Here is a 24,179-nt window from a genome sequence, read left to right on the forward strand (position 1 = left end):
ACTGATGATGTGATTGCTGTGGGAGGAGCTGATCTGCCAAAAATCAGTAAATTCGTTTTTTTTTATTAAATGACACATCTGTAAAAATTCTGGATATCATGTCTGTCTGTCTATCATAAAGTAACTGATGCTAGTTCAATTCATAACCCTAATTATTCTCATAATTATTCTCCTTTATTCAAAAATTGTTGTGGAATCTGTCACTTCATTAAAAATCAATCTTGAAGTCTTGGGGTTTTGATGCCAGAAAATAAGCTTTACTATCCAAGATATAATTTTATCTCATAAAGTCGAGTGCTTTTGCAAAAGCAACTCCAGAGTCCAGTATCAAACATAGACACACCTCAAAGGTAATCAATACATACCATATACTTGTATTTTAAACAGTGAAAATGAGATTAAGGGCTTCACCATATATGAGCATTTCCATCCATTCCAGTCGCATGCTTTGCTTCTCTAATGCAGATCTGAAGACATCAGCATAATAAATGAGGTGAAAACAGGAACTATTGTCATGAAATAAAGAGTGTTTTCAGCAGATCTGTTAATATTGATGAGCCTCAGACTATCAACACTCATTCAACAAGCCATTCAGGATCATCAGCAGATCATCTCACTTTATTCTGAGTGTTTGCTGTTAGAAACACATTATTTGAGTCAGGATAGATGATAAAAGCCTGTAAAACTGCTCTATAGGTGGTTTGCAGTCACGTGATTGTGATGACGCGCGAAATTCAGATGGAGGGCAGGAAGTGGAGGGGGGTGGTGGTGGCGCAATGGATAAGACGCATGCCTTTGGTGTGAGAGACCCGGGTTCGAATCCACTGTGAGACACCAATGTGTCCCTGAGCAAGACACTTAACCCCTAGTTGCTCCAGAGGCGTGCGACCTCTGACATATATAGCAATTGTAAGTCGCTTTGGATAAAAGCGTCAGCTAAATGAATAAATGTAAATGTAAAGTGAAGAGCGGAATGGACGAGATGGAGTAAAGTTTGAACTGTACTACTTTAGACGCTATTACAAGAGAAAAATATAACAAAAAAATTAAACATATGTTGGACGTGATCCTTACGTTATGAAGAGGAGTGATTTTTCAACTGAATTGAAAGATTTGCCTGAATAACGTTACGTTTGTCTTCAGTTACAGGGGTAACTTACAAACTCAAAGAAAAGAAGAAACAATTACTTTAACTTTACAAAGTTCTGAAGATGATGCGTTACACAAACATCCACATAAGTTGTATTAACTCACCTTTGACAAAATTATCACTGCACACACGGGCGTTTTCCAATTCGGCTCCTCCCGACCACAGTAGGTTTGCAAGCCATTTTTTCCGCCGTTTTTCGGTCAATTTCTTGCATTTGTCCCCCTTATGAACAACAACTTTTGGTACACGATAAAAACTTTGATCGATTTGAGCAACCATAAACAACGCAAAACATCGGCATTTTAAGTTTGTTATAGTGCTTCCTAAATGTATCAAATGGACACCCCTATGTTAAATTAGCATACTATGCATCCTGATAAAGTTCCCTTGGCCTCTGGAATTAAAATAGCCGCACATCATCACATAGCCTTCACCATACCTAGAGATTGGCATGGTTTTATTTCAGTTAGCCTAATAGCTGGTTTGATTTGCATTGAGAGATGATCTTATGGAAAGTTCTCCATGCCAATCTCTAGGTATGGTGAAGGCTATGTGATGATGTGTGGCTATTTTAATTCCGAAGGCCAAGGGAACTTTATCAGGATGCATAGTATCCTGGATCCATGAAGTAACTGGCCTTTAAAAATAAAAATCTGCCTGCCTCTATGGGAATTTAACATAGGGGTGTCCAGACTTATGCACCCTGTATTTTAAGGAATAACATTTATTTATTTACGATACATTATTCATTCACAAAGAAAATTGGTGTCCTTAAAGTTTGGATTTTTCCTAATTTTTTTAATTAAGGCATTAAGTTCAATTTCCAAAAGATGATTTTTTATTCCTCTTTTTAGTCAACTTTAGCATGGGTGTATTCACTTATGCATAGCACTGTATGTCCATATGAATCTAAACATTGTTTGATTTTCTCAATGCTGCATTAATTGCAATAGAATTATTAGATTATCATTAAATTCAGTTTAAATCTGATTTATAGTTAGTGTTGAAGTTGCATTTCGAATGCTCATGCTCTAGAAGTTATTCATAGTTCTAGAGATTTTCTTCTTACAGTAACTTTGGTAACAGGGTTGATGAAAATAGACAATGGATTGAGATTATTCTCTTGTCCTCCCATCATGCAGTAGAAAGAGCCCAGATGATGTCACTTCCTGAGTGTTTCACAATTTTAGAAATGCTCTGTTTTTAAAAGAGGAAAATCATGTCAGAAGTAACAGTTTAAGGCTGAAATAACCTCAGATACTTTGATCTTCTGAGATACGGACACCACAAACACACACAGGCTTCTGTTTCACAGCCCACAGAGTGAAGATGCAGGAAAGCTTTTTCCCTCCAGTCCCTCCTTCTCATTCGTTCCTTCTCCCACTTCAGTCCCTTTACCCATTCCCCCCTTCACTCAGTTCACTCTGAGTGATCATAGCAGAATATAATGTTCTTTACATGTTTGGTATCATTTGAAATGTCTCAGTGTGACTGGTACAATGCTCTTGTGTCCAGAAAAACAGAACAAAATGTAAAAGAAGTGAGAGAGTTTAGAGATGCTGTTTCTAATGTGTGTGTGTGTGTGTGTGTCTTTTCCCAAGGTGTGAACTCCCCCAGTCTGTGATCCCAGTCAATGCAAACTCCAGCTGTTATTCCATGCCTCCATTTGGAGAATAATTATCCTGATCTGAGTACTTAAGGAAAGGCTGTGAAAGACTCAGTGTGATTTTGTAACATTAAATCTCTTCCATACACTGTATCTTTCAGATATCAAACATTTAGGGCTGCACAATTTGGGGAAAAATCTAATTGCAATTATATATATATATATATATATATATATATATATATATATATATATATATTTATATAATTTTCTTATTTTTTTTAATTGTCATTGGACATTATGGCTCGCTTTTGGTTGCTTCTGTTAACTTTTATAGCTTTTTCTTATTATAGATCAGTGGTTCTCAACTCCAGTCCTCGTGACCCACTGCTCTGCACATTTTGTATGTCTCCCTTATTTAACACACCTGAACCAGATCATCAGCTCATTAGGAGAGACTCCATGAACTGAACTGTGAGTGTGTCAGATAAGAGAGACATACAAAATGTGCAGAGCAGTGGGTCCCGAGGACTGGAGTTGAGAACCACTGTTATAGATTATAGTCCTTTTCACCAAACCCGAGATAATTTTATGAGAAATCAGAATCCTGTTGAATGTGCCCTAGTTATTGGCGATTCTATTACACGGAACGTGAAAATAGAGACACCAGCCACCATAGTCACATGTTTGCCGGGCGCCAGAGCGCCTGACATCAAAGCAAATTTAAAAGTGCTGGCTAATGCTAATCGTAAATTCTCTAAGATGCACTAATGATGTTAGACTTCGCCAGTCGGAGATCACAAAAATTAACATTAAAGAGGTGTGTGAACTTGCAGGTACGATGTCAGGCACTGTAATTTGCTCTGGCCCCCTTCCTGTTCGCAGGAGTGATGAGATAGTTAGTAGATTCTGTTAAGTTGTTTGTGTTAAGTTCACTTGTAGGAAGGTTTCTTCAAGCATCTTGGAGACATTCCCGCAGTTCTTCTGGATTTAGTCTGTCTCAGTTTTTTCTGTTTCTTCATGTAATCACAGATGGACTCAATGATGGTGAGATCAGATCATACCGGCTGTTGTCAGACTCCTTGTGCATACACAAATCTGATCTGATTATTACATTTAATGGCAAAAAGAATGTTTGGAAATGTAAACTGATATTTCCTACTGACACACTACAGCAAAAGATATAAAAAACTGACTTAAAACCATTTTTTGGGGGGGACGGGGGGTGGGGGATATTAACATGCCTAAGACTTTTGCACAGTACTGTATATATATAATATATATATTTAACACGTTTGTAGATCTATATTGTCTCATGTATCATTGTAGCCTTATTTAAGTTGATTTTCTTTACTGTATATTTATTTTTGGACTGATAATGATTAATAAAGTAAAATAATGGTATGAGAGAGTGTCAGTCATTGTGTTCCTATTGGTCAGTGTTAGAGGATCTGTGTGACTACTGAGGCTTAGCCTGACAGTTAGCCTACCCTGGACCAGGCTAGTTACCTTTCAGTCGCTCACATTCGATGTGACGATGTAATTGGGATCACTTCAGGGAGCCCTATCAACTCCGAGTGTCTACAGAACGAGCCAATGAACGTTTGCATGCGTGAATCGTGTTACGCGCCCCCGCCCCATAGTGCGGGTATAAACAGGAAGTTTAATCTCAGCACTTAGATTGAGACTCGCTTACCTCAAGGGAGGTGCAGTCCCCTCGCCTATGCCCCGATCTAGTGTTTATTCTGCCCCGCAGAACAGACCTACTTCGGCGCATGACCAGGGTGATCTGAGGATTACCGTGAGGGCTTCCCCGTCGAGACAACCTCCGCAGGCCCCTCACGCCTCACAAGTGCTGTTGCCAATGGAGTCCCTTAGCGAACGTCTTGGTCCTTCTCCGGAACAACCAACTGCTGACGACCAGATGTCGATAGCAGCATCGGAGGGGGAGCTTCAGTCCTCTGGAGATGATGACTCGGCTGCGTTACGTATACGTATGTAGCGTTGTCCGAGACCGATCCAGAATGGGCACTATGCTTTCCCGGGCCGTCGAGAAGGTCGGGCTTGCGTGGAACCCTCCACCACATCCCGAACCTTATCTGTTGGACGATTGGTTTCTCGGGGCGGGCCGTGCTGGTTCTCAGTATGCGACCCCGGTACCTTTCTTTCTGGAGGTGCATGAGGAGCTTTCTAGGATGTGGAAGGCACCGTATAGTGCCCGAAGCCGTCCTCGAGGGCGGGGCAGCTAAGGGGTTTGTGGATATCCCCCCAGTGGAGCGGGCCGTCACGATGGAATTGTGTCCGGCGTCCACCTCCTCTTGGTGGGGTAATCCACGCCTCCCGTCCAAGGCCTGTAAGTTCTCGTCCGGTCTAACGGCGAGGCTATGCGATTCCCCCTGCTTTTAAGGGCATTCTGTTCACCCTTGTTCTGGCGGACAATGCCACTGTGCTCAGGGCAGAGATCGCTGTCCTACTGGTGAAGGACGCGATCGAGCCGGTCCCTCCAGCTGATATGAAGACCGGCTTCTACAGCCCGTACTTCATTGTACCCAAGAAAGGTGGTGGGTTATGACCAATCTTGGACCTGCGCGTCCTGAACCGGTCCCTTCACAGGCTACCGTTCAAGATGCTTACGCAGAAATGCATTTTTCCCCAGTGCATCCTTCCCCAAGATTGGTTTGCAGCGATCGACCTGAAGGATGCGTACTTTCATGTCTCGATTCTCCCTCGACACAGACCATTTCTTCGCTTTGCGTTCGAGGGACGGGCATATCAGTACAAGGTCTTACCCTTTGGGCTGGCCCTGTCGCCCCGCGGAGGCAGCCATTGCTCCCATGTGCGAGCGTGGTGTTCGCATTCTCAACTACCTCGACGACTGGCTCATTCTGGCCCAGTTGAGAGAGCAGTTGTGCAAACACAGGGACATGGTGCTCAGTCACCTCAGCCACCTATGGCTTCGGGTCAGCTGGGAAAAGAGCAAACTCACCGCCGGGCAGAGAATCTCTTTTCTCGGTATGGAGTTGATCTCGATCAACATGACAGCGTGCCTCACCGAGGCACACGTCCAGTCAGTGTTGAACTGCGTGAGCACGCTCAGACGCAGAACAGCGGCACCACTGAAACTTTTTCAGAGGCTCCTGGGGCATATGGCATCTGCAGCAGCGGTAACGCCGCTCGGATTGCTTCATATGAGGCCTCTCCAACACTGGCTCCACGATCGAGTCCCGAGATGGGCATGGCAGAGCGGCTCGTGCCGGGTCCAAGTGACTCCGCACTGTCACTAAACTCTCAGCTTGTGGTCGGACCCTTCGTTCCTGCGGGCAGGTGTTCCCCTGGAACAAGTGTCCAGGCACTCTGTGGTCTCCACGGATGCCTCTGCCACCGGCTGGGGAGCCACGTACAATGGGCATACAACGGGCATGCAGCTTCAAGTCTGTGGACAGGGCCTCAACTGCATTGGCACATCAACTGCCTCGAGTTATTAGCAGTACGTCTTGCGCTGAACCGCTTCAAAACGCTGCTACTAGGCAAGCACGTACTGGTCCGTACGGCGTACAGCACGGCGACCGTTGCGTACATCAACCGCCAAGGTGGTCTACGCTCCCGCCGCATGTCACAAATCGCCCGCCATCTCCTTCTCTGGAATCAGAAGCATCTGAGGTCGCTTTGTGCCGTTTACATTCCGGGCCTGCTCAATCGTGCAGCCGACGAGCTCTCACAGCAGTAGGTGCTACCGGGAGAATGGCGACTCCATCCCCAGGTGGTCCAGCTGATTTTCAGGCGCTTCGGGACCGCACAGGTAGATCTGTTTGCCGTCCCGGACACGGCTCACTGCCAGTTGTTTTATTCCCTGAACGAGGGGACCCTTGGCTCGGATGCTCTGGCACACAGCTGGCCCCGGGGCCTACGCAAGTATGCGTTTCCCCCAGTGAGCCTTCTTGCACAGACCTTGTGCAAAGTCAGGGAGGACGAGGAGCAGGTCTTGTTAGTTGCGCCGTATTGGCCCAACTGGACCTGGTTCCCGGAACTAGTGCTCCTCGCAACAGTCCCTCCCTGGCCCATCCCTCTGAGAGAGGACCTGCTCTCTCAGAGATGGAGCACCCTATGGCACCCGCGTCCAGACCTCTGGAAACTCCATGTCTGTTCCCTGGACGGGACGCGGAGGTTCTAGGTGACCTACCCCCTGCGGTAGTTGACACCATCACTTCCGCTAGAGCCCCCTCTAATGAGGAGAACCCCCGATCTTGCTCGATCAGAGCCGTGCTTTCCTTCCTGCACGAAGGGCTGGAGCGAAGGCTGTCTCCCTCCACCCTTAAAGTGTATGTTGCCGCTATTGCCGCACATCACAATGCTGTTGATGGTAAGTCTTTGGAAAAGCACGACCTGATCATCAGGTTCCTGGGCGACACCTAACACATTCGCTAGGTTTTATAGCCTATGTGTTGAGCCGGTTTCTTCCTGTGTGCTTGCTTCAATCAGCCAGTAACACCGAAGTTCCCGCTCTAGTGTCGGCTTGCTGCTTCCTTCCTAGGAACGGATACGTGCGTTTTTTGCTCCAGTCGAGTTCCCCACTTGGCGAACCCTGTGAGTTCGTCCGACGCCAGGCCTAGTGCTCGTATGCTTGTGTAACTTGTGCTAGGCTGGGTTCCATATGTGTATTCTTCAACGACCAACTCCATGCGGTGAGGCTGTGTCCCTTGGCAGAGTCTGCTCTGCGGTCACTGTCCAGTGTAGCCTCCCCCTTCGGGCTGGAGCCACCCCAGTGACATTCCATATGTTGCACTGCCCCTTCGGCCAGTCCATATTTGTATTCTCCTCGTTACCTCCATTCGGGCAGGATGTGGCTCCGCAGCGTCCTTTCCCTGGAAAGGCACACTTTCCCAGTGTTATCCAAGAGTTCCTCTGTGTGGAGTATAATGGAACAGCCGTTGAACTCCCTCTACGCAGATCTTCCGCCCCAGCCAATTGGGGGTCTGAGAGTCTTGCGTAGGGCGCTGGATGTGGCAGCAACCGTGGCGTTTTCCCAAGGGATCCCAATTACGGCGTCACGTCGAAGTTACGTCGAACATGAGCGGCTGAAAGTGAACGTCTCGTTTACTAATGTAACCCTCGTTCCCTGAAGAAGATGTAATGTCCCATCGCCACCGTTGCTGACCATCGCTGCATGGCCGTCACAAATCTCGGCTCCTCGGCGAAAAACAATGTATGCGTGCGCCCGCTTCCTGTTTATACCCGCGCTGCTGGGCGGGGCCGTGTGACGCGATTCATGCACGCCAACGTTCATTGGCTCATTCTGTAGACACTCGAAGTTGATAGGTCTCCCTGAAGTGATCCCAATTATGTTGTCACGTGACGTTATGTCTCCCGTTCCCTCCTTCAGGGAACGAGGGTTACATTAGTAACCGAGACGTTTCCCAGCATAAGTTGCCAGAGTAACTGAGTTCTAACCATTTTAAGTTTGCTTTATGAAACAGAATCAACTGACAATAAGTCTGACTAACCGAAATAAGCCTGGCCTGTATTCTAATCTTTTTTTATGGAACAACCCTATGGTATTTATCTCATCCTCCTGAATAACCCCTAGTATCGAAGTTGCTAGGCATTATTTTGCTGTCAGGTCAGAATAGCACTAGCTTGTTTAATTTATACCAGTAAATCTAAGGGATGTCCCTACACCCTCGTAAACAATAATATTAATTAACAACTAGGCATATGGATCAAATTCATGCTTACCCTCCAGCAGAATCGTTCCTGGAACCTTTGTTGTCCTGGGTCTTGCAAAAATTATCATAATGCTCTGTATATTATTAAAGATGAACTAAGTAACTTTTTTACCTTAACCGAACAGCTTTGGAGTCATTGTAATGTTTATATTACTGATTTCGTGTTGAATGGTGGTCGTCTCGCCATAACTATCTTTTAATAAAATTTTAATGTCTTTTCATTAGATATGCTCATTCGGACACATGGTGTGGCGTTGGAATTCCCAGCCAACACTGAAATTCGGTATGCAGTCTGGGTGATTTCATGTTGTCTATGAACGTTCTCCTGTCTGGAAATAACTACCGGTCACTGTGCACAGTACTGTACGTATACGACCATTGAACAGGATTCCAGAGACATTGTGCACATTGTCTCTGTTGACAAACGTGAGACCAACCGGAATTCTGTAATCATGGAGAGGGAGTGTTTTGTAAGGACTATGGATGCACTGCTTTCAGAAATAAAAATAAAAGAAGTGGTCACTGATGCCCACTCACAGATCACTGCCTTGCTGAGTAAGAACTTAGTATGACTTATTACTATTATATGCAGAACAGATTTGCATCATACCTAAGTTGTAAACTGTTATTGTTTTTTGTTTTTTTACAGATCCAGAGCGTGGGAAATACAAGGCTTGGGGTATCCACCATCGACTGGATATTTGGCATGCTGCTAAAAGTTTAAGCAAGAAACTTCTACGGGTAAGCTTATATCCCCCACAAAAAATGTATACCGTGATTAACCTTCAACATGTTGGTTTGTCCTAATCATGGTATAGACATAACATGATATAAGACATATGTTTGAAAGTTAAATATTTACATTGTTATTTTAATCAGGCTGGATCAATAAAGAACCAAACTGGAATTCTGGTGTGGATAAAAGACATTGTAAATCACTTCTGGTATTGCAGCAAACAAGCCGCAAACGAAGAGCATTTCAAGGTATGTTATTTGAATTTATTTTGTCATATCGACTCATATAGTTTGTGCCTGCATAATTTGTATTCCTTTTGTACAGATTATGTGGGTTGGTGTGCTACACCATGTAAGCAACGAGCATTCGTGGGCAAGTGGCTTTTGTGAGCATGAACCTCTTGAAGAGGGCAGTGAGAATAAGCCCTTGGATCATTGCAGGTAATATCAAACAGACAATGAATATTTAGGATATAGTGCCCTGTAATGATGCAGTCATTTAACTCCCAATGATGTGGTGTGAATACAGGTTCTGCGGCTCACCAGGCACTAACCGCCATCATGCTGGAGAAAAGGTGGTTGACACAGGTGAAGAAGTTCATAAACTTCAGGTAAGCATCTACAGTCAAAATAGCCTTATTTTATGAGCAGATTGGATGGTTATTCGTGTGTTTTTTTTGTCTATTTCCCACACAGGACCAAATCAGACCTGGAAAGCTTCCAGAACCACATTTTAATGTATGCCGCAAAGCGCATGTCATACACGCCTTTTGTTTACAAGACCCGGACTTTGCTTGCAGCTATCGACTACAACAAGCATAACCGACGGCTGCCAGCATGCAATCGGGAGGGACACAAGATGTAAGTTGTAACATATATATAAAACCTGTCTTTTGTTAACAATCTTTTTATGAATAATTAATAATTACAGGTACCGGCGGTCGTACAATAAAAAAATCAAAGACTTGGGGGGTGTACACAGTGAAGGAAAAAAAACAATACTCCTACATCCCAGACATACAGAGAGCCATTCTGTCCAGGAGGTTGAGAAGTGGTACCGGCCTTCCCAGAAATGTTTCAATTAGGCCTGACGACCCAAGACGGCTGGGTCTTCTTGCTTCAGTACAGCCACCACCCACCCACTCACGAACTTGTAAGAGGACACATAGCGAGAGGAAACATAGTGTCCGAAAACCCACAAGACTAACGGAACTGCAATCTTCTATACAGAAATTTATAGATGAAAATATGTCATGCAGCACTGGCAATTATATGTTTGATTCTTGTAATTTATTATAATAAATATATTTTATATGAAAAAGTGTGTAATTGAATAACTGAAACACAACAAAGTTGAGGCAAACATATTTATTTAAAATGGTTGAAAAGATAACTATTTACAATAATGGCAATATAATCAATCTAAATTATTATATTTACTCTAAGCGGCGCACCCTGTAGCCAGTGTAGTGGGCCCTGGGATCAGGAAATGTGTCCCTGATCTTCCACACACAGCAACTTGGTATAACCACCCTATTGCCCACACCCAGGCGACCATACTGCCACAAGACAAACTGTCTATAGGCTGCATGCCGGAATTGTCTCTGCTCGAGTCCGGGCTCCGGGTTGTCCGAAAGTGCAAAAATGTCATTCCATGCAGCTCGGGCCAGCCGCAACACACCTTCATCCAAAATGTAATATTGCATGTATGCCATCTGACTAATGCAATGTTGCAGGGATTGGCGACAGCACACTCTTTCAATATCTGTGTCCATCTCCCTGCAATTTTGGCAAGTGCACCAGTGGAGAGCCGCTGGGTCTGGGACTGGATCAGGATGTGGGGGTACCTCCATTAATGACATTACATCAAATAAAATTCCTGGGGTCCTGTTCAAAATCTTCTCAAGCAATTTTTCTTTTTGTCCAATCTCTAGATAATGAAGTTTTTCCTAAAAAATAAATAAATAGTTTTTTTATTGGAAAATGTTTATTGCAAAATGTAGTGTATCTGAATTATTACTTTCTTGTCTGGTAATAAACCAACCTTCATTTCAGCCATGCGCCGCTCCTGCAGCTCCTTCATCCTCCTCTGGTTATCTTGGTCAAGATCCTTAGATCTTGCGCCTTTCCCCCCCGTCTGATATCTCCTCCTGGGAGTTTTGGGTTTTACAATAGTACCTATTGCCTTTGCAGCAAACTCGGACGAGGCAGTTGAAGTTGAACCCTGCAATATCAAATAATGAACCACTGTTATTATGAAATTTCAAACCAAATGTTATGAACGAATAAATTATAGCCTTACCATAGTACACGTATTCTTGCAAAATAAATGGGAGGGGGGAGAGTTGACGACGAGTTTACAACAGTTTTCTCATATATATATATACTCCGAAACTGTAGGGGGAGCTCGAGAGAGAAACCTGCGAGAAAACAGCACAGAAATTGCCAGTCTCACTGAGCGCTGCTTTAATAGAACTGTCTTTGTAAGCTGAAGTAAAAATTTAACAGTGCTTGTCTTTATGAAATAAAAATTTATTTAAACAAAAGATAAAATAGTGGTTACACAATGATTAATATTTGTAGCAAATCATCAAGTTACAGGTTATAAAACTTCAGCTTATCCAATCTCAACAGAGCAGTCCTGTATGAGTGGATATTACAAAGGCTAATTACCTTGTAAGCAGTTCAAGCAATAGAAATAAAAAATAACTTGTTCTCATCCGAGGGTTTTCAAGTTATAATAATACAGCAGAGCAATTTAAGCAAAAAAACTGAGCTAGAAGAGAACTAATTTCTCCCCAGGGATGCACACGACATCAAAAATAAAAAAATGCAACAAATTAAAATCAAAGAAGTAGTCATATACACGTAACTGGAATACATTGTTCCTATGCAGTTTCTTAGGTTTTTTCCAGAGGAAATAAATCTTGTGACATCAACCTTCTATTGCCTCAGTCAAGGGGTTTTTTGGTGACAACATTGAGCATTCTTGCGGAAATGAGCATTCTTCCGTCCTTTTCATCCTCTGCGCTTTGGGCCTTTGTGTAAGTGTGTGCATGCGAATGTATTTGGAAGTGTATTTGTAGGTCCAAAATATCTATCAAAATTCAAATATTGGCCTACAATGTACAAGGAAAAAATAAAAACAGAACATTTAAAATTTCTACACAATCTTCATAGTTTATTTTAAAATAGGCCTACATGTTGACTAAAGCTGTGATCTTTCTTAATTTGCCTGACTAAACTTGGGGCTTTGGCAGTGGGAGTTCCTACGTTACATATACAGCGAACATCCCATTAAGTGAGAAGAAATTAAGAAAGGACATTTTGGTACAACCATGTTGTTTGCATTTTCTTCTTTGAAAACAAAATAGCAGTGGAATTTCCATGAACTGAAAGCGTTTTTACCTTCTACTAGCAGCAGTGATTCGATCTGCGTCTGAGGAGATTGTAGACAGCTGTATTTGCGCATGTACCAGTGGGTGGCACACGCAAGTCATTACTGGCAACAGAACCAGGAACTACTGTATAATCAAGCAGCGCTTTATATAATGATATTATGCCAAAATACTGATTTATTTAGTTTTATATTAAACCATTGTAATCCTGAATGTATTCCTCCTTTTTTCAAAATGTAACTGTAATCTGATTACAATGTTTTTTGACGTAACTGTAACGAATTACAGTTACTGGATTTTTGTATCCTGATTACATAACGCCGTTACATGTATTCCGTTACTCCTCAACCCTGCTGAACACACACATGTGGCTTTTCTCAAGTGTGGATTTTCATGTGACTCTTAAGGGATGATGATCGTGTAAAACTCTTCCCACATTGATCACATGTGTGTGGTTTCTCTCCAGTGTGGATCCTAATGTGTTCGTTCAGATTTGCTTTTTGTGTGAATCTCTTCCCACACTGATCACATTTGAACGGCTTCTCTCCAGTGTGGATCCTCTCATGTGTTGTCAGATTTGCCGACATATTGAATCTCTTGTCACAGTGTGAACACTTGTAAGGTTTTTCTCCAGTGTGAATTCTCAGGTGCTGTTTTAAACTGTCCGCTGTAATAAAAGTCTTCTCACACTCAAAGCACACGTACTCTCTCACACCAGTGTGAATTTTCTCATGTCTATGTAAAGTTTGCAGCACTGAAAAACTCTTTCCACACACAGAACATGAGTGTGGCTTCTCCTTTATATGAACTGTCAGGTGTGTCTTCAGGTTTGATGCAGAAAAAAATGTTTTTCCACAGTGATCACATGTGAACAGTCTCTCTCCGGTGTGAATTCTCATGTGAACATCAAGATTTTGTTTTAATGTGAAACTGTTTCCACACTGAACACACATATGTGGCTTTTCTCCAGTGTGGATTTTCATATGACTCTTAAGGGATTTTGATTGTGTAAAACTCTTCCCACACTGATCACATGTGTGTGGTTTCTCTCCAGTGTGGATCCTCTCATGTGTTGTCAGATTTGCTGACATATTGAATCTCTTGTTACAGTGTGAACACTTGTAAGGTTTCTCTCCGGTGTGAATTCTCATATGAACATCAAGATTTTGTTTTAATGTGAAACGTTTTCCACACTGAACACACATATGTGGCTTTTCTCCAGTGTGGATTCTCATGTGTTTCCTAAGGTTTGCTGATTGTGTGAAACTCTTCCCACACTGATCACATGTGTGTGGTTTCTCTCCAGTATGAACTCTTATGTGACGATCAAGATTACGCTTGTCAAAAAAACTCTTTCCACACTGAGTGCAGGTGAAAGTTTTCTTGGCTCTTATTTTCTTTAAAAATGTATTTTTAGTCTTTGAGCGACTCAAAGGATTTTCTCCAGGTTTGACATGATGTTCCTCCTTCACTTCGCTCAGTTCTTCACTCTCCTCCTTCACTTCGCTCAGTTCTTCACTCTCCTCCTTCACTTCACTCAGTTCTTCACTCTCCTCCTTCAGTTCCATCAGGTCTGACATAAAAGAAAAAGGTTTAATTTAGTTTTCAGCACATCAATAATTCGAAGAAACGAATATGAAAGCGACAAGGCCATGTCTTATAAGATAGAAATATGAAGATAAAGGACGTAAAAATGAGCCCGATTTAATAGCAGAAAGTAGACATTTTTTAAATGCAAGCTCAAACCAATTGCACCAATGTCTGAATCCAATGGTGTGGTAGAAGGTTTCCTGCATGCTGTCTTTTCGGTGCACAAAGTAATTTAATTCCAATTAGTTGTTTATCTGACCAATTTTCACATCCTCAAATTTAGGTTGGAACACCAATAATTTAGGTAAACATTTGATTATTCCGTTTAAATATTTTTATTTCACTTATTCAAGCGGATGTCATTGTCACTTAGAGTTTCCCACCGGCCATCTCTTGATCTCCCGATAACAAATGCCCAGTGTTGGGGAAAGTTACTTGTAAATGTAATGCATTACTATATATATATATATATATATATATATATATATATATATATATATATATATATATATATATATATATATACATACAGTGAGGAAAATAAGTATTTGAACACCCTGCTATTTTGCAAGTTCTCCCACTTAGAAATCATGGAGGGGTCTGAAACTGTCATCGTAGGTGCATGTCCACTGTGAGAGACATAATCTAAAAAAAAAAAAATTGCACACACTGCAGGAGGGATTTTGGCCCACTCCTCCACACAGATCTTCTCTAGATCAGTCAGGTTTCTGGGCTGTCGCTGAGAAACACGGAGTTTGAGCTCCCTCCAAAGATTCTCTATTGGGTTTAGGTCTGGAGACTGGCTAGGCCACACCAGAACCTTGATATGCTTCTTACAGAGACACTCCTTGGTTATCCTGGCTGTGTGCTTCGGGTCATTGTCATGTTGGAAGACCCAGCCTCGACCCATCTTCAATGCTCTAACTGAGGGAAGGATGTTGTTCCCCAAATTCTCGCAATACATGGCCCCGGTCATCCTCTCCTTAATACAGTGCAGTCGCCCTGTCCCATGTGCAGAAAAACACCCCCAAAGCATGATGCTACCACCCCCATGCTTCACAGTAGGGATGGTGTTCTTGGGATGGTACTCATCATTCTTCTTCCTCCAAACACGTTTAGTGGAATTATGACCAAAAAGTTCTATTTTGGTCTCATCTGACCACATGACTTTCTCCCATGACTCCTCTGGATCATCCAAATGGTCATTGGCAAACTTAAGACGGGCCTTGACATGTGCTGGTTTAAGCAGGGGAACCTTCCGTGCCATGCATGATTTCAAACCATGACGTCTTAGTGTATTACCAACAGTAACCTTGGAAACGGTGGTCCCAGCTCTTTTCAGGTCATTGACCAGCTCCTCCCGTGTAGTTCTGGGCTGATTTCTCACCTTTCTTAGGATCATTGAGACCCACAAGGTGAGATCTTGCATGGAGCCCCAGTCCGAGGGAGATTGACAGTCATGTTTAGCTTCTTCCATTTCCTAATGATTGCTCCAACAGTGGACCTTTTTTCACCAAGCTGCTTGGCAATTTCCCCGTAGCCCTTTCCAGCCTTGTGGAGGTGTACAATTTTGTCTCTAGTGTCTTTGGACAGCTCTTTGGTCTTGGCCATGTTAGTAGTTGGATTCTTACTGATTGTATGGGGTGGACAGGTGTCTTTATGCAGCTAACCACCACAAACAGGTGCATCTAATTTAGGATAATAAATGGAGTGGAGGTGGACATTTTAAAGGCAGACTAACAGGTCTTTGAGGGTCAGAATTCTAGCTGATAGACAGGTGTTCAAATACTTATTTGCAGCTGTATCATACAAATTAATAGTTAAAAAATCATATATTGTGGTTTCTGGATTTTTTTTTAGATTATGTCTCTCACAGTGGACATGCGCCTACGATGACAATTTCAGATCCCTCCATGATTTCCAAGTGGGAGAACTTGCAAAATTGCAGGGTGTTCAAATACTTATTTTCCTCACTGTATATATATATACTTTTTATGAAAAGTAATGTTACATTACTTCTTCCTCAGACTCGACGCTCACACGGGTTGCCAGGGGTTTGAGGACACCCAACAGGAAAGAGTGCATTTGACAATGAAAATTGGCAATACAGCACCTTTAAGGCCCTTTCACACCAATAGTGGAATGAATAATTCTCAGGCTAAAGGAAATGCATATTGGTCAGCAGCAAAGACATTGGTTAATAAAGTGAGATTAAGTACATAAAGTATATTTGTGTAATTTAATAGTGAATTATAAAAATCTCAATCTCAAAATATAAAATTCTGAGATTGCATTTGACTGTTTATTAGTTTTGAGGAATAATGAATGTTATCGGTCAAGTGAGATGAGTAAATACATGTTCACATTTAGTCTAGGACTAAAATAACCATCATGTTTGTTTACACAGCGCACACAACACCTCCTCTAGGGGCGTAGTTTGTGGGGGTGGGGGTGGGGGGGTAACCCCCCCCCCCCAATAACAAAACAAGCAACGTGAATGAGTGACGCGCGTGAATCACCGCTACTCAGCACACGTTCACCAGCACACTAAAATGTTCTATTTGAATTTTATTGAGAATTTATCGCTTTAAAGGGCACCTATCATGGAATTAAAAAAATTACCTTTCATGTAGTGTGTAACATAGATCTAAGTGAACAAAAACATCCTGCAAAGTTTTATATATGAAAGTTCACCGTAAAAAAATAGTTATTGTCTCTCTAAAGTAGGTGTCAAATCTGAGTCAATAATCGGTTTTCCAATGAGTCATTTTCCTTTTCGTTGTGACGTCAAGACGAAAAATTATCAAATTGGCCGCGCCCACTCATTGTGCACGCAGACACCAGGGAAAACTTGAAAACATCATGTCGACAACAAGACGCCGTATTCTTAAGTGCGAATCAAAAGCAACCTTTTTTTCACTGCCCAGGGACGAGCATGTGAAGAATCAGTGGCTAGAGTTTATATTTACAACTATGTCACAGGTCGGGGTGGAGCGCCAGCGGGCCGCCCACCCCTTCGCTTGCGTACCGCCCCTGAGGAGCCGACCGAGGACACGAAGGAGGCAGACACAGCATTAAAAATAAATATATTCTTTATTAAATGAATAAAAAGCATCTAAAGTCTCTTCAGCATTCTCTTGTTCAGGGAACAGATTCGTCCATGGACTCAGACAGCGATTTAAGGATACGCATGACTCACAGCTTTAGCAGGTTCTACTCACAGCTGTAGCAGGCTCTTCACTGGACTCAGAGAGTGGAGGAAACGTATAGCTCACAGCATTAGCAGGCTCTTCACTGGACTTAGACAGAGAGTGGAATGAACATAAGAAATTAACATTATCAATATAAGAAAACGATAAGTAAAGGTAGTTTGACCTACCATAGCACTTTGATTAAAAAAATACTTTAACCTGATACATTAGTTAAGTCAAGTAACTTTTATTTATATAGTGCTTTTAGCAATAGGTGCATAAATAAAATAAAATGCATTATTATCCTATGTAAACAAGTAAATGCTAACTAGGCTATTACTTTATTGGAGTTACTTTATCAATGCATGTGTTGATGAACCCTCTGAACAAATAGGCAAACACAAATCAAAATATGCATCTGACACATAATAAACATAGAATTACAAAATATACACAACTTACATTGAGCTGTAGAACCAATAAAGTTCCTCATAATAGGGTTTCTTGCATCCAGCTCAGTTGAGCAAACACTCAAAGCCATGCCAGTACCTCTCTAAACACTCTTACTTGTCTCTCTTAAAAGGATAGCCCTTCCTGTAGAAACCTCCCTAGATCCCCCTTGAGGCGGGGAGTAGCATTACAGCACAAGAAATGGAACAGCCTTTCAGAACTGTTACAACTGTATGTAAACCAGACACAGATATAAAATAAGTGTAAATAAGGGAGATAATTTGACCTGATGTTGACGTTCTATATGAAAGTTTCTCCAACCTCCTTTACTGAACATTTGTTGAAAATCTGTACCATTTCATAGTTTAACTGTTTATCTGAAAGTGATGACTTGCTTGAATGTTTCTAACATGAATGTTCTTCAGCATCATGAATGAATGAAGAATAAACACCAACCTCTTTGTTCTTCAGGATCTTCAGTGTGTTTCATTCTGCAGGGTTATGGATCACTCATGTTCTCACTGTCCTCTTTAATAAACTCAGTCTTTACAGATTTCAGCTCTTCCTGATGCTCTGATGCTCGTCTTCACTTGTAGCTGATGGGAATTTACAGCATTTATTGGGGAATTGCTGTGGGAGGAGCTTCACTGATGATGTTATTGCTGTGGGAGGAGCTTCACTGATGATGAATTGTGAGAGGAGCTGATCTGCCAAAAATCAGTAAATGAGTTTTTTTTAACTTAATGACACATCTGTAAAAATTCTGGATATCATGCATAGACAGTATAAGAAGTGGACAGAGCCATCTCATTGGATCTCAATTGAGACAAGTGAAGCCCATTTTTAGCGATTTCTTAGCACTTCCTTTCCTGACGCGCAGACTCAAACTGAGCAAAGCGTTACACGGACCACGTGAGCAACCCGTCTGTCTTCTAGTAGCTGTGCCAAGAGAAATCTGAATCATTCCCTTCTGAATCTTGCAGAGACGGAGAGTGTGGGTAGGAGCTGTTCATGAGCTTGGAGCAGGAGCAACTTTTGCTAGGTATTCTGATTAATTATTTTGTCATTTTGCCTCCACGGCCCCCCGATTGCCCGCGAGCTTCTCCTCCTGTCCATACGGTAATCTCTCTACTGTGCGACAGAGAGTCGCGTGGTTATGACGCAATCGTTAGCCTACTTTTACAAAAACTGCTTCTACGGGGCCATAACGTAAGCTACAAGGTAATGGAGCATTTTATACATTGTCGTGTTTCTTTAGAAATAAATAATGGACAAATGGAGTCTTCAAACGCCTCAGATGTAAAGTTATCCGCTGTCAAAGTGACGCCAAAATGAATGGGAGTCAATGGGATGCTAACAGCAGGTGAAGTTCTGCTACAAGATGGTGGCACGCGGCCGACTTCAACTTCCGGTGGACTTCCTTCCCGCTTGATATCATGTCTGTCTGTCTATCATAAAGTAACTGATGCTAGTTCAATTCATAACCCTAATTATTCTCATAATTATTCTCCTTCTTCATTAAAAAATTGTTGTGGAGTCTGTCACTTCATTAAAAATCAATCTTAAAGTCTTGGGGTTTTGATGCCAGAAAATAAGCTTTACTATCCAAGAAATTATTTTATCTAATAAAGCCGAATGCTTTTGCAAAAGCAACTCCAGAGTCCAGTATCGAAAATATATACACCTCAAAGTTGATCAATACATACCATATACTTGTGTTTTAAATAGTGAAAATGAGATTAAGGGCTTCACCATAAGAGCATTTCCATCCATTCCAGTCGCATGCTTTGCTTCTCTAATGCATAATAAAGTATAATGTCTTTGTTAATATTCTCTTAATACAGTTAATAATCATTAAAAATATTCTACAATATGCAGAAATAAAGAAAACTTTAATATCTTAATGTAAATTCTTCCAAATACAAATAATGATAAGAAAAACAGTTAAACTCAGAAATAAATGTACATATAGTAGCCAACAAATCCCCTCAGTCTGTTGACACCAATAAAATTAGCTTTAAGTGTCAATTTACAGGAGATCTGAAGACATCAGCATAATAAATGAGGTGAAAACAGGAACTATTGTCATGAAATAAAGAGTGTTTTCAGCAGATCTGTTAATATTGATGAGCCTCAGACTATCAACACTCATTCAACAAGCCATTCAGGATCATCAGCAGATCATCTCACTTTATTCTGAGTGTTTGCTGTTAGAAACACATTATTTGACTCAGGATAGATGATAAAAGCCTGTAAAACTGCTCTAGTGAAAGACAATACTGTTATTTCTCACAATGTGACATGGATAAAACATCAATAACACAAAATCATGAATGACACTCAGGTAAATAACTACACCATTATATGTCCATATTAATCTAAACATTGTTTGATTTTCTCAAAGCTGCATTAATTGCAATACAATTATTAGATCATCATTAGATTCAGTTTAAATCTGATTTATAGTTGCTGCTGAAGTTGCATTTCTCATAAATAGAAGTTATTCATAGTTCTAGAGATTATTCTTCTTACAGTAACTTTGGTAACAGGGTTGATGAATACAGTCAATGCTACAGTTTGTGTAAAAACTGAGACAACGGATTGAGATTATTTTCTTGTCCTCCCATCATGCAGTAGAAAGAGCCCAGATGTCACTTCGTGAGTGTTTCACAATTTTATAAATGCTGTTTTTAAAAGAGGAAAATCATGTCAGAAGTAACAGTTTAAGGCTGAAATAACCTCAGATACTTTGATCTTCTGAGATACGTACAACACAAATACACACATGCTTCTGTTTCACAGCCCACATAATGAAGATGCAGGAAAGCTTTTTCTCTCCAGTCCCTCCTTCTCATTCGTTTTTTTTTTTCCCACTCCAGTCCCTTTACCCATTCTCTCCTTCACTCAGTTCACTCTGAGTGATCATAGCAGAATATAATGTTCTTTACATGTTTGGTATCATTTGAAATGTCTCAGTGCGACTGGTACAAAGCTCTCATGTCCAGAGAAACAGAACAAAATGTAAAAGAAGTGAGAGAGTTTAGAGATGCTGTTTCTAATGTGTCTGTGTGTCTCTTTTCCCAGGGTCTCCAAACCATATGACCTCCTGTTCCTCAATAAGGTGTGTGTATGTCCAAATGAGAACTCTCAGAAGGGCGTATCACAAATAAATTTATAAAGGAGGACTTCATTGACTATTATGGATTTATCCAGACTCAGAAACACTCCCAAACCAAGTACAAACACAAAAGTAATTGCAGAAGTGTTTATATCAAATAATGTCACACAAAACCACCAAAACAGTGAGTCAACAATTGTGGGCTTGAGACGAATAATCATATTTTCAAATTTTGAATAATATATATATATATATATATATATATATATATATATTTTTTTTTTTTTTTTTTTTTCAATGTTCAATTTATTTATAAAGCACACAATAATACAACAGAAGTTGACCACATTGCTGTCCAAAGAGTAAGATAACAATCATAAAAACACATTTAAATTCTAAATATTGCCATAGACAACCTCATAATCTCAACCTCATAATCTAAGCGGCATTGATATAATTACCTATTACACCACTAGCACAGCACTCATGAATAATCAAATGCCAAAGTGAAAAAGTAAGCTTTCAGATGTCGTTTGAACTCTGTAAGAGAGGAACATTCTCTGATATAATAAGGTAAACTATTCCACAGCTTGGGAGCAGCGGCTGCAAAAGAGCGATCTCCTCTCATTTTCCTATACGTCCGCGGGACTACCAAGAGGTTTAATGACTCGGAGCGCAGTGCTCTCTTTGGTTTATTCACCTGGATTAAATCAGCTATATATGTCGGAGCACTACCATGCACTACCATGCACTACCATGCCTTAAAAACAAATAAAAGTATCTTAAAATGAATCCTATAGAAAACCGGCAACCAATGTAGTTATCTTAATACAGGGGTAATATGCTAATTTTTCCGAGTGCCTGTTAGTAACCTTGCGGCCGCATTTTGGACTAGTTGCAGTCTGTTTAAACTTTTGTGTTGAATACCATAATACAATGCATTACCATAGTCCAATCTTGAGAAAATAAATGCATGAACTATCTTTTCCAGGTCCTTCCGTGTTACAAAGGACTTAATTTTAGCGATTAATCTTAACTGGAAAAAACTCATTTTGACTACTTGATTTATCTGTTTATCAAATTTCAGTGCACTATCGCAGATTATACCCAAGTTTTTTACTTGATGCCTCAGATAAGGGAATAGTGTGTCCAATTTAATATTAGATGTGTCAGTGGACTCTGAGGGACCAAATAAAATCATTTCAGTTTTTGAATCATTTAGACAAAAAATTTGCAGACATCCACCTTTTTATCTCCCCAAGACACTCTGCCAACCTTTTAACAGCAGCAGGGACAGTTGGTTTTAAGGGTAGATACAACTGAGTATCATCTGCATAGCAGTGAAAAGAGACGTTATATTTACTCATGATCTGACCTAAAGGAAGCATATAAAGAGAAAAAAAGACTGGTGCTAAAATAGATCCTTGTGGAATACCGCATGATAAAGGCGCTGAGCTCGATGTACATTCTCCCATTTGCACTGAAAAACTTCTATTTTGGAAGTAGGACTTAATCCAATTTAAAACAATACCTCGGATACCTAGATAGTTTTCTAAGCGTGAAATTAAAATATTGTGGTCAATTGTGTCAAACACAATACGTAAGATCTAATAGTAGAAAGGTTACATCCCCATTGTCTGTGGCCATAAAAACGTCATTAAATACTTTTAATAGTGCAGATTCTGTACTATGTTGTTTTTTGAACCCCGACTGAAAAACTTCACCGATAGTATTGTCAGTAAGGAAAGACTCAAGTTGGATAAAGACTGTTTTCTCCAGGATCTTAGCTAGATAAGGAAGCTTTGAGATTGGTCTATAATTGCACAGTACACATTTTTATCCAAGTTTGCATTTTTCAGCAACGGATGCACTATAGCATGTTTACAATAAGTTGGAACAATTCCAGACAATAGACTCTTATTAATTATTGATAATATAAATGGACCAATCAGTTCAAAAACTTTCTTAAATAGTAATGTAGGAACAATATCTTGTGGAGAGACTGTCGGCTTTAATTTACAAACAATATCTAAAAGTGTGGATAAGGAAATAGGCTCAAAATCAGACAACACAGCATGAGTTACAGGTATATCCATAGGCTCATATGAACACTGTTGTATATTCCCTCGGATGTCCGATATACGTCCGACAAAGGACTCCAAAAGATTCTCACATAAATACATAGGTATAACTCCAGGGACCTCTAATCTAGGGTTTAGGAATACATCAATTGTAGAAAAAAGGACTCTTGGGTTTTGACGATTCTTCTCAATTATGTCTGAGAAAAATCTGAACCTTACAGTTTTCACAGCCTGTTGGAATTTAACTAAGGAGTCTCTTAGCATTTCATAAGAAATTTGTAGTTTGTCTTTCTTCCATTTACGTTCACATCTTCTACAATCTCTTCGCACCGATTTAACATGTTCATTATACCAAGGGGGAGGCTTATTTTTTTTGCTCACCTGTCTCAAAGGTGCAATACAGTCTAGTGTTTCTGTGCATATAATATTAAAACTATTAATAGTTTCTTCTACACCAAGATGTGGAGATAATAGGTCCACTTTCCTATACTGCAGCTTCTCCACAAAAGACACATTAAAATCCACGTGAATTAGGTATTAGAGGACGATACAATCTTTTAGCTGCACAAAATTTTCTTGGCTGACAAGGAAGAGAAACAGTACATAAAATCGGATTATGGTCAGATAACACAAAATCCTCAATGATAATGTCATTGACAACTAGGCCAAATGATAATATCAAGTCCAAAGTGTGGCCATGATTGTGTGTAGGGCCATTCACCATTTGTTGGAACCCAAATGAATCAATAAGATTTATGAAATTTTTTGCTAAAGGGTTTGATGGACAACATACATGAATATTCAAATCCCCCATTACTAGAATATGATCGTATTTTAAAACAATGTCAGATAAGAAAGCAGCCAGTTCTGAAATACAGTCCTTATTTGCTCTTGGTGGTCGGTAAATAACCGCACAAAGGACAGGTGTCGTTGATTGAATTTCAAAAGCTTGAAGTTCGAAGCTTGAAAACTGTTCAAATTGAAGTACGGTACAAATAAATTTGTTCTTAAAAATAGAAGCCAATCCTCCACCCCTTCCTATTTGTCGAGGAGAATTAAAAACTGAGAAGTTATTTTGGTACGGCTTCTCCCAAAACGTATGTATTGTCAGTGTTCATCCAAGTTAGGAATCCTTAG

At 40.8% G+C, this 24,179-nt stretch overlaps 2 protein-coding genes across 4 annotated transcripts; one reads left to right on the top strand and one right to left on the bottom strand.

Annotated features, from left to right (window-relative positions):
* Positions 1 to 9,746: 9,746 nt before the first annotated feature.
* Positions 9,747 to 10,475, top strand: LOC311097178 (uncharacterized protein). The gene is made up of 3 exons (XM_084136683.1): positions 9,747 to 9,825; positions 9,911 to 10,075; positions 10,146 to 10,475. The coding sequence occupies exons 1-3, from the start codon at positions 9,776 to 9,778 to the stop codon at positions 10,297 to 10,299; spliced, it is 369 nt and encodes a 122-aa protein (XP_083992809.1). The 5' UTR covers positions 9,747 to 9,775; the 3' UTR covers positions 10,300 to 10,475.
* A 1,217-nt stretch (positions 10,476 to 11,692) lies between these two features.
* LOC311066353 (uncharacterized protein) lies at positions 11,693 to 18,056 on the bottom strand. 3 transcript variants are annotated; one of them, XM_084087507.1, is made up of 3 exons: positions 17,856 to 17,989; positions 17,424 to 17,501; positions 11,693 to 14,185 (listed from the first exon to the last, which is right to left on the bottom strand). In XM_084087507.1, exon 3 carries the CDS (start codon positions 14,178 to 14,180, stop codon positions 12,990 to 12,992), a length of 1,191 nt encoding a protein of 396 aa, XP_083943633.1. In that variant the 5' UTR covers positions 14,181 to 14,185; positions 17,424 to 17,501; positions 17,856 to 17,989; the 3' UTR covers positions 11,693 to 12,989. The 3 variants fall into 3 exon arrangements, with proteins under 3 accessions (XP_083943633.1, XP_083943634.1, XP_083943632.1); XM_084087508.1 differs by having other exon boundaries at positions 17,424 to 17,496; positions 17,856 to 17,971; XM_084087506.1 differs by lacking the exon at positions 17,424 to 17,501 and having other exon boundaries at positions 17,856 to 18,056.
* Between the last annotated feature and the right edge of the window lie 6,123 nt (positions 18,057 to 24,179).

Source organism: Abramis brama, assembly GCF_963993115.1.
Source record: "Abramis brama genome assembly, chromosome: 1".
Taxonomy (NCBI): Eukaryota; Metazoa; Chordata; class Actinopteri; order Cypriniformes; family Leuciscidae; genus Abramis; species Abramis brama.

Excerpts from the sequence above, each read along its gene's own strand:
- LOC311097178 (XM_084136683.1), top strand. The coding sequence starts at position 9,776 with ATGCTGGAGAAAAGGTGGTTGACACAGGTGAAGAAGTTCATAAACTTC. Across the intron at positions 9,826-9,910 it reads AAGAAGTTCATAAACTTCAG|GACCAAATCAGACCTGGAAA; the intron begins GTAAGCATCTAC and ends TTTCCCACACAG. Across the intron at positions 10,076-10,145 it reads AATCGGGAGGGACACAAGAT|GTACCGGCGGTCGTACAATA; the intron begins GTAAGTTGTAAC and ends TAATAATTACAG.
- LOC311066353 (XM_084087506.1), bottom strand. The coding sequence starts at position 17,934 with ATGGCTTTGAGTGTTTGCTCAACTGAGCTGGATGCAAGAAACCCTATT. Across the intron at positions 14,186-17,855 it reads TATTGGTTCTACAGCTCAAT|ACCTGATGGAACTGAAGGAG; the intron begins GTAAGTTGTGTA and ends CTTTTATGTCAG.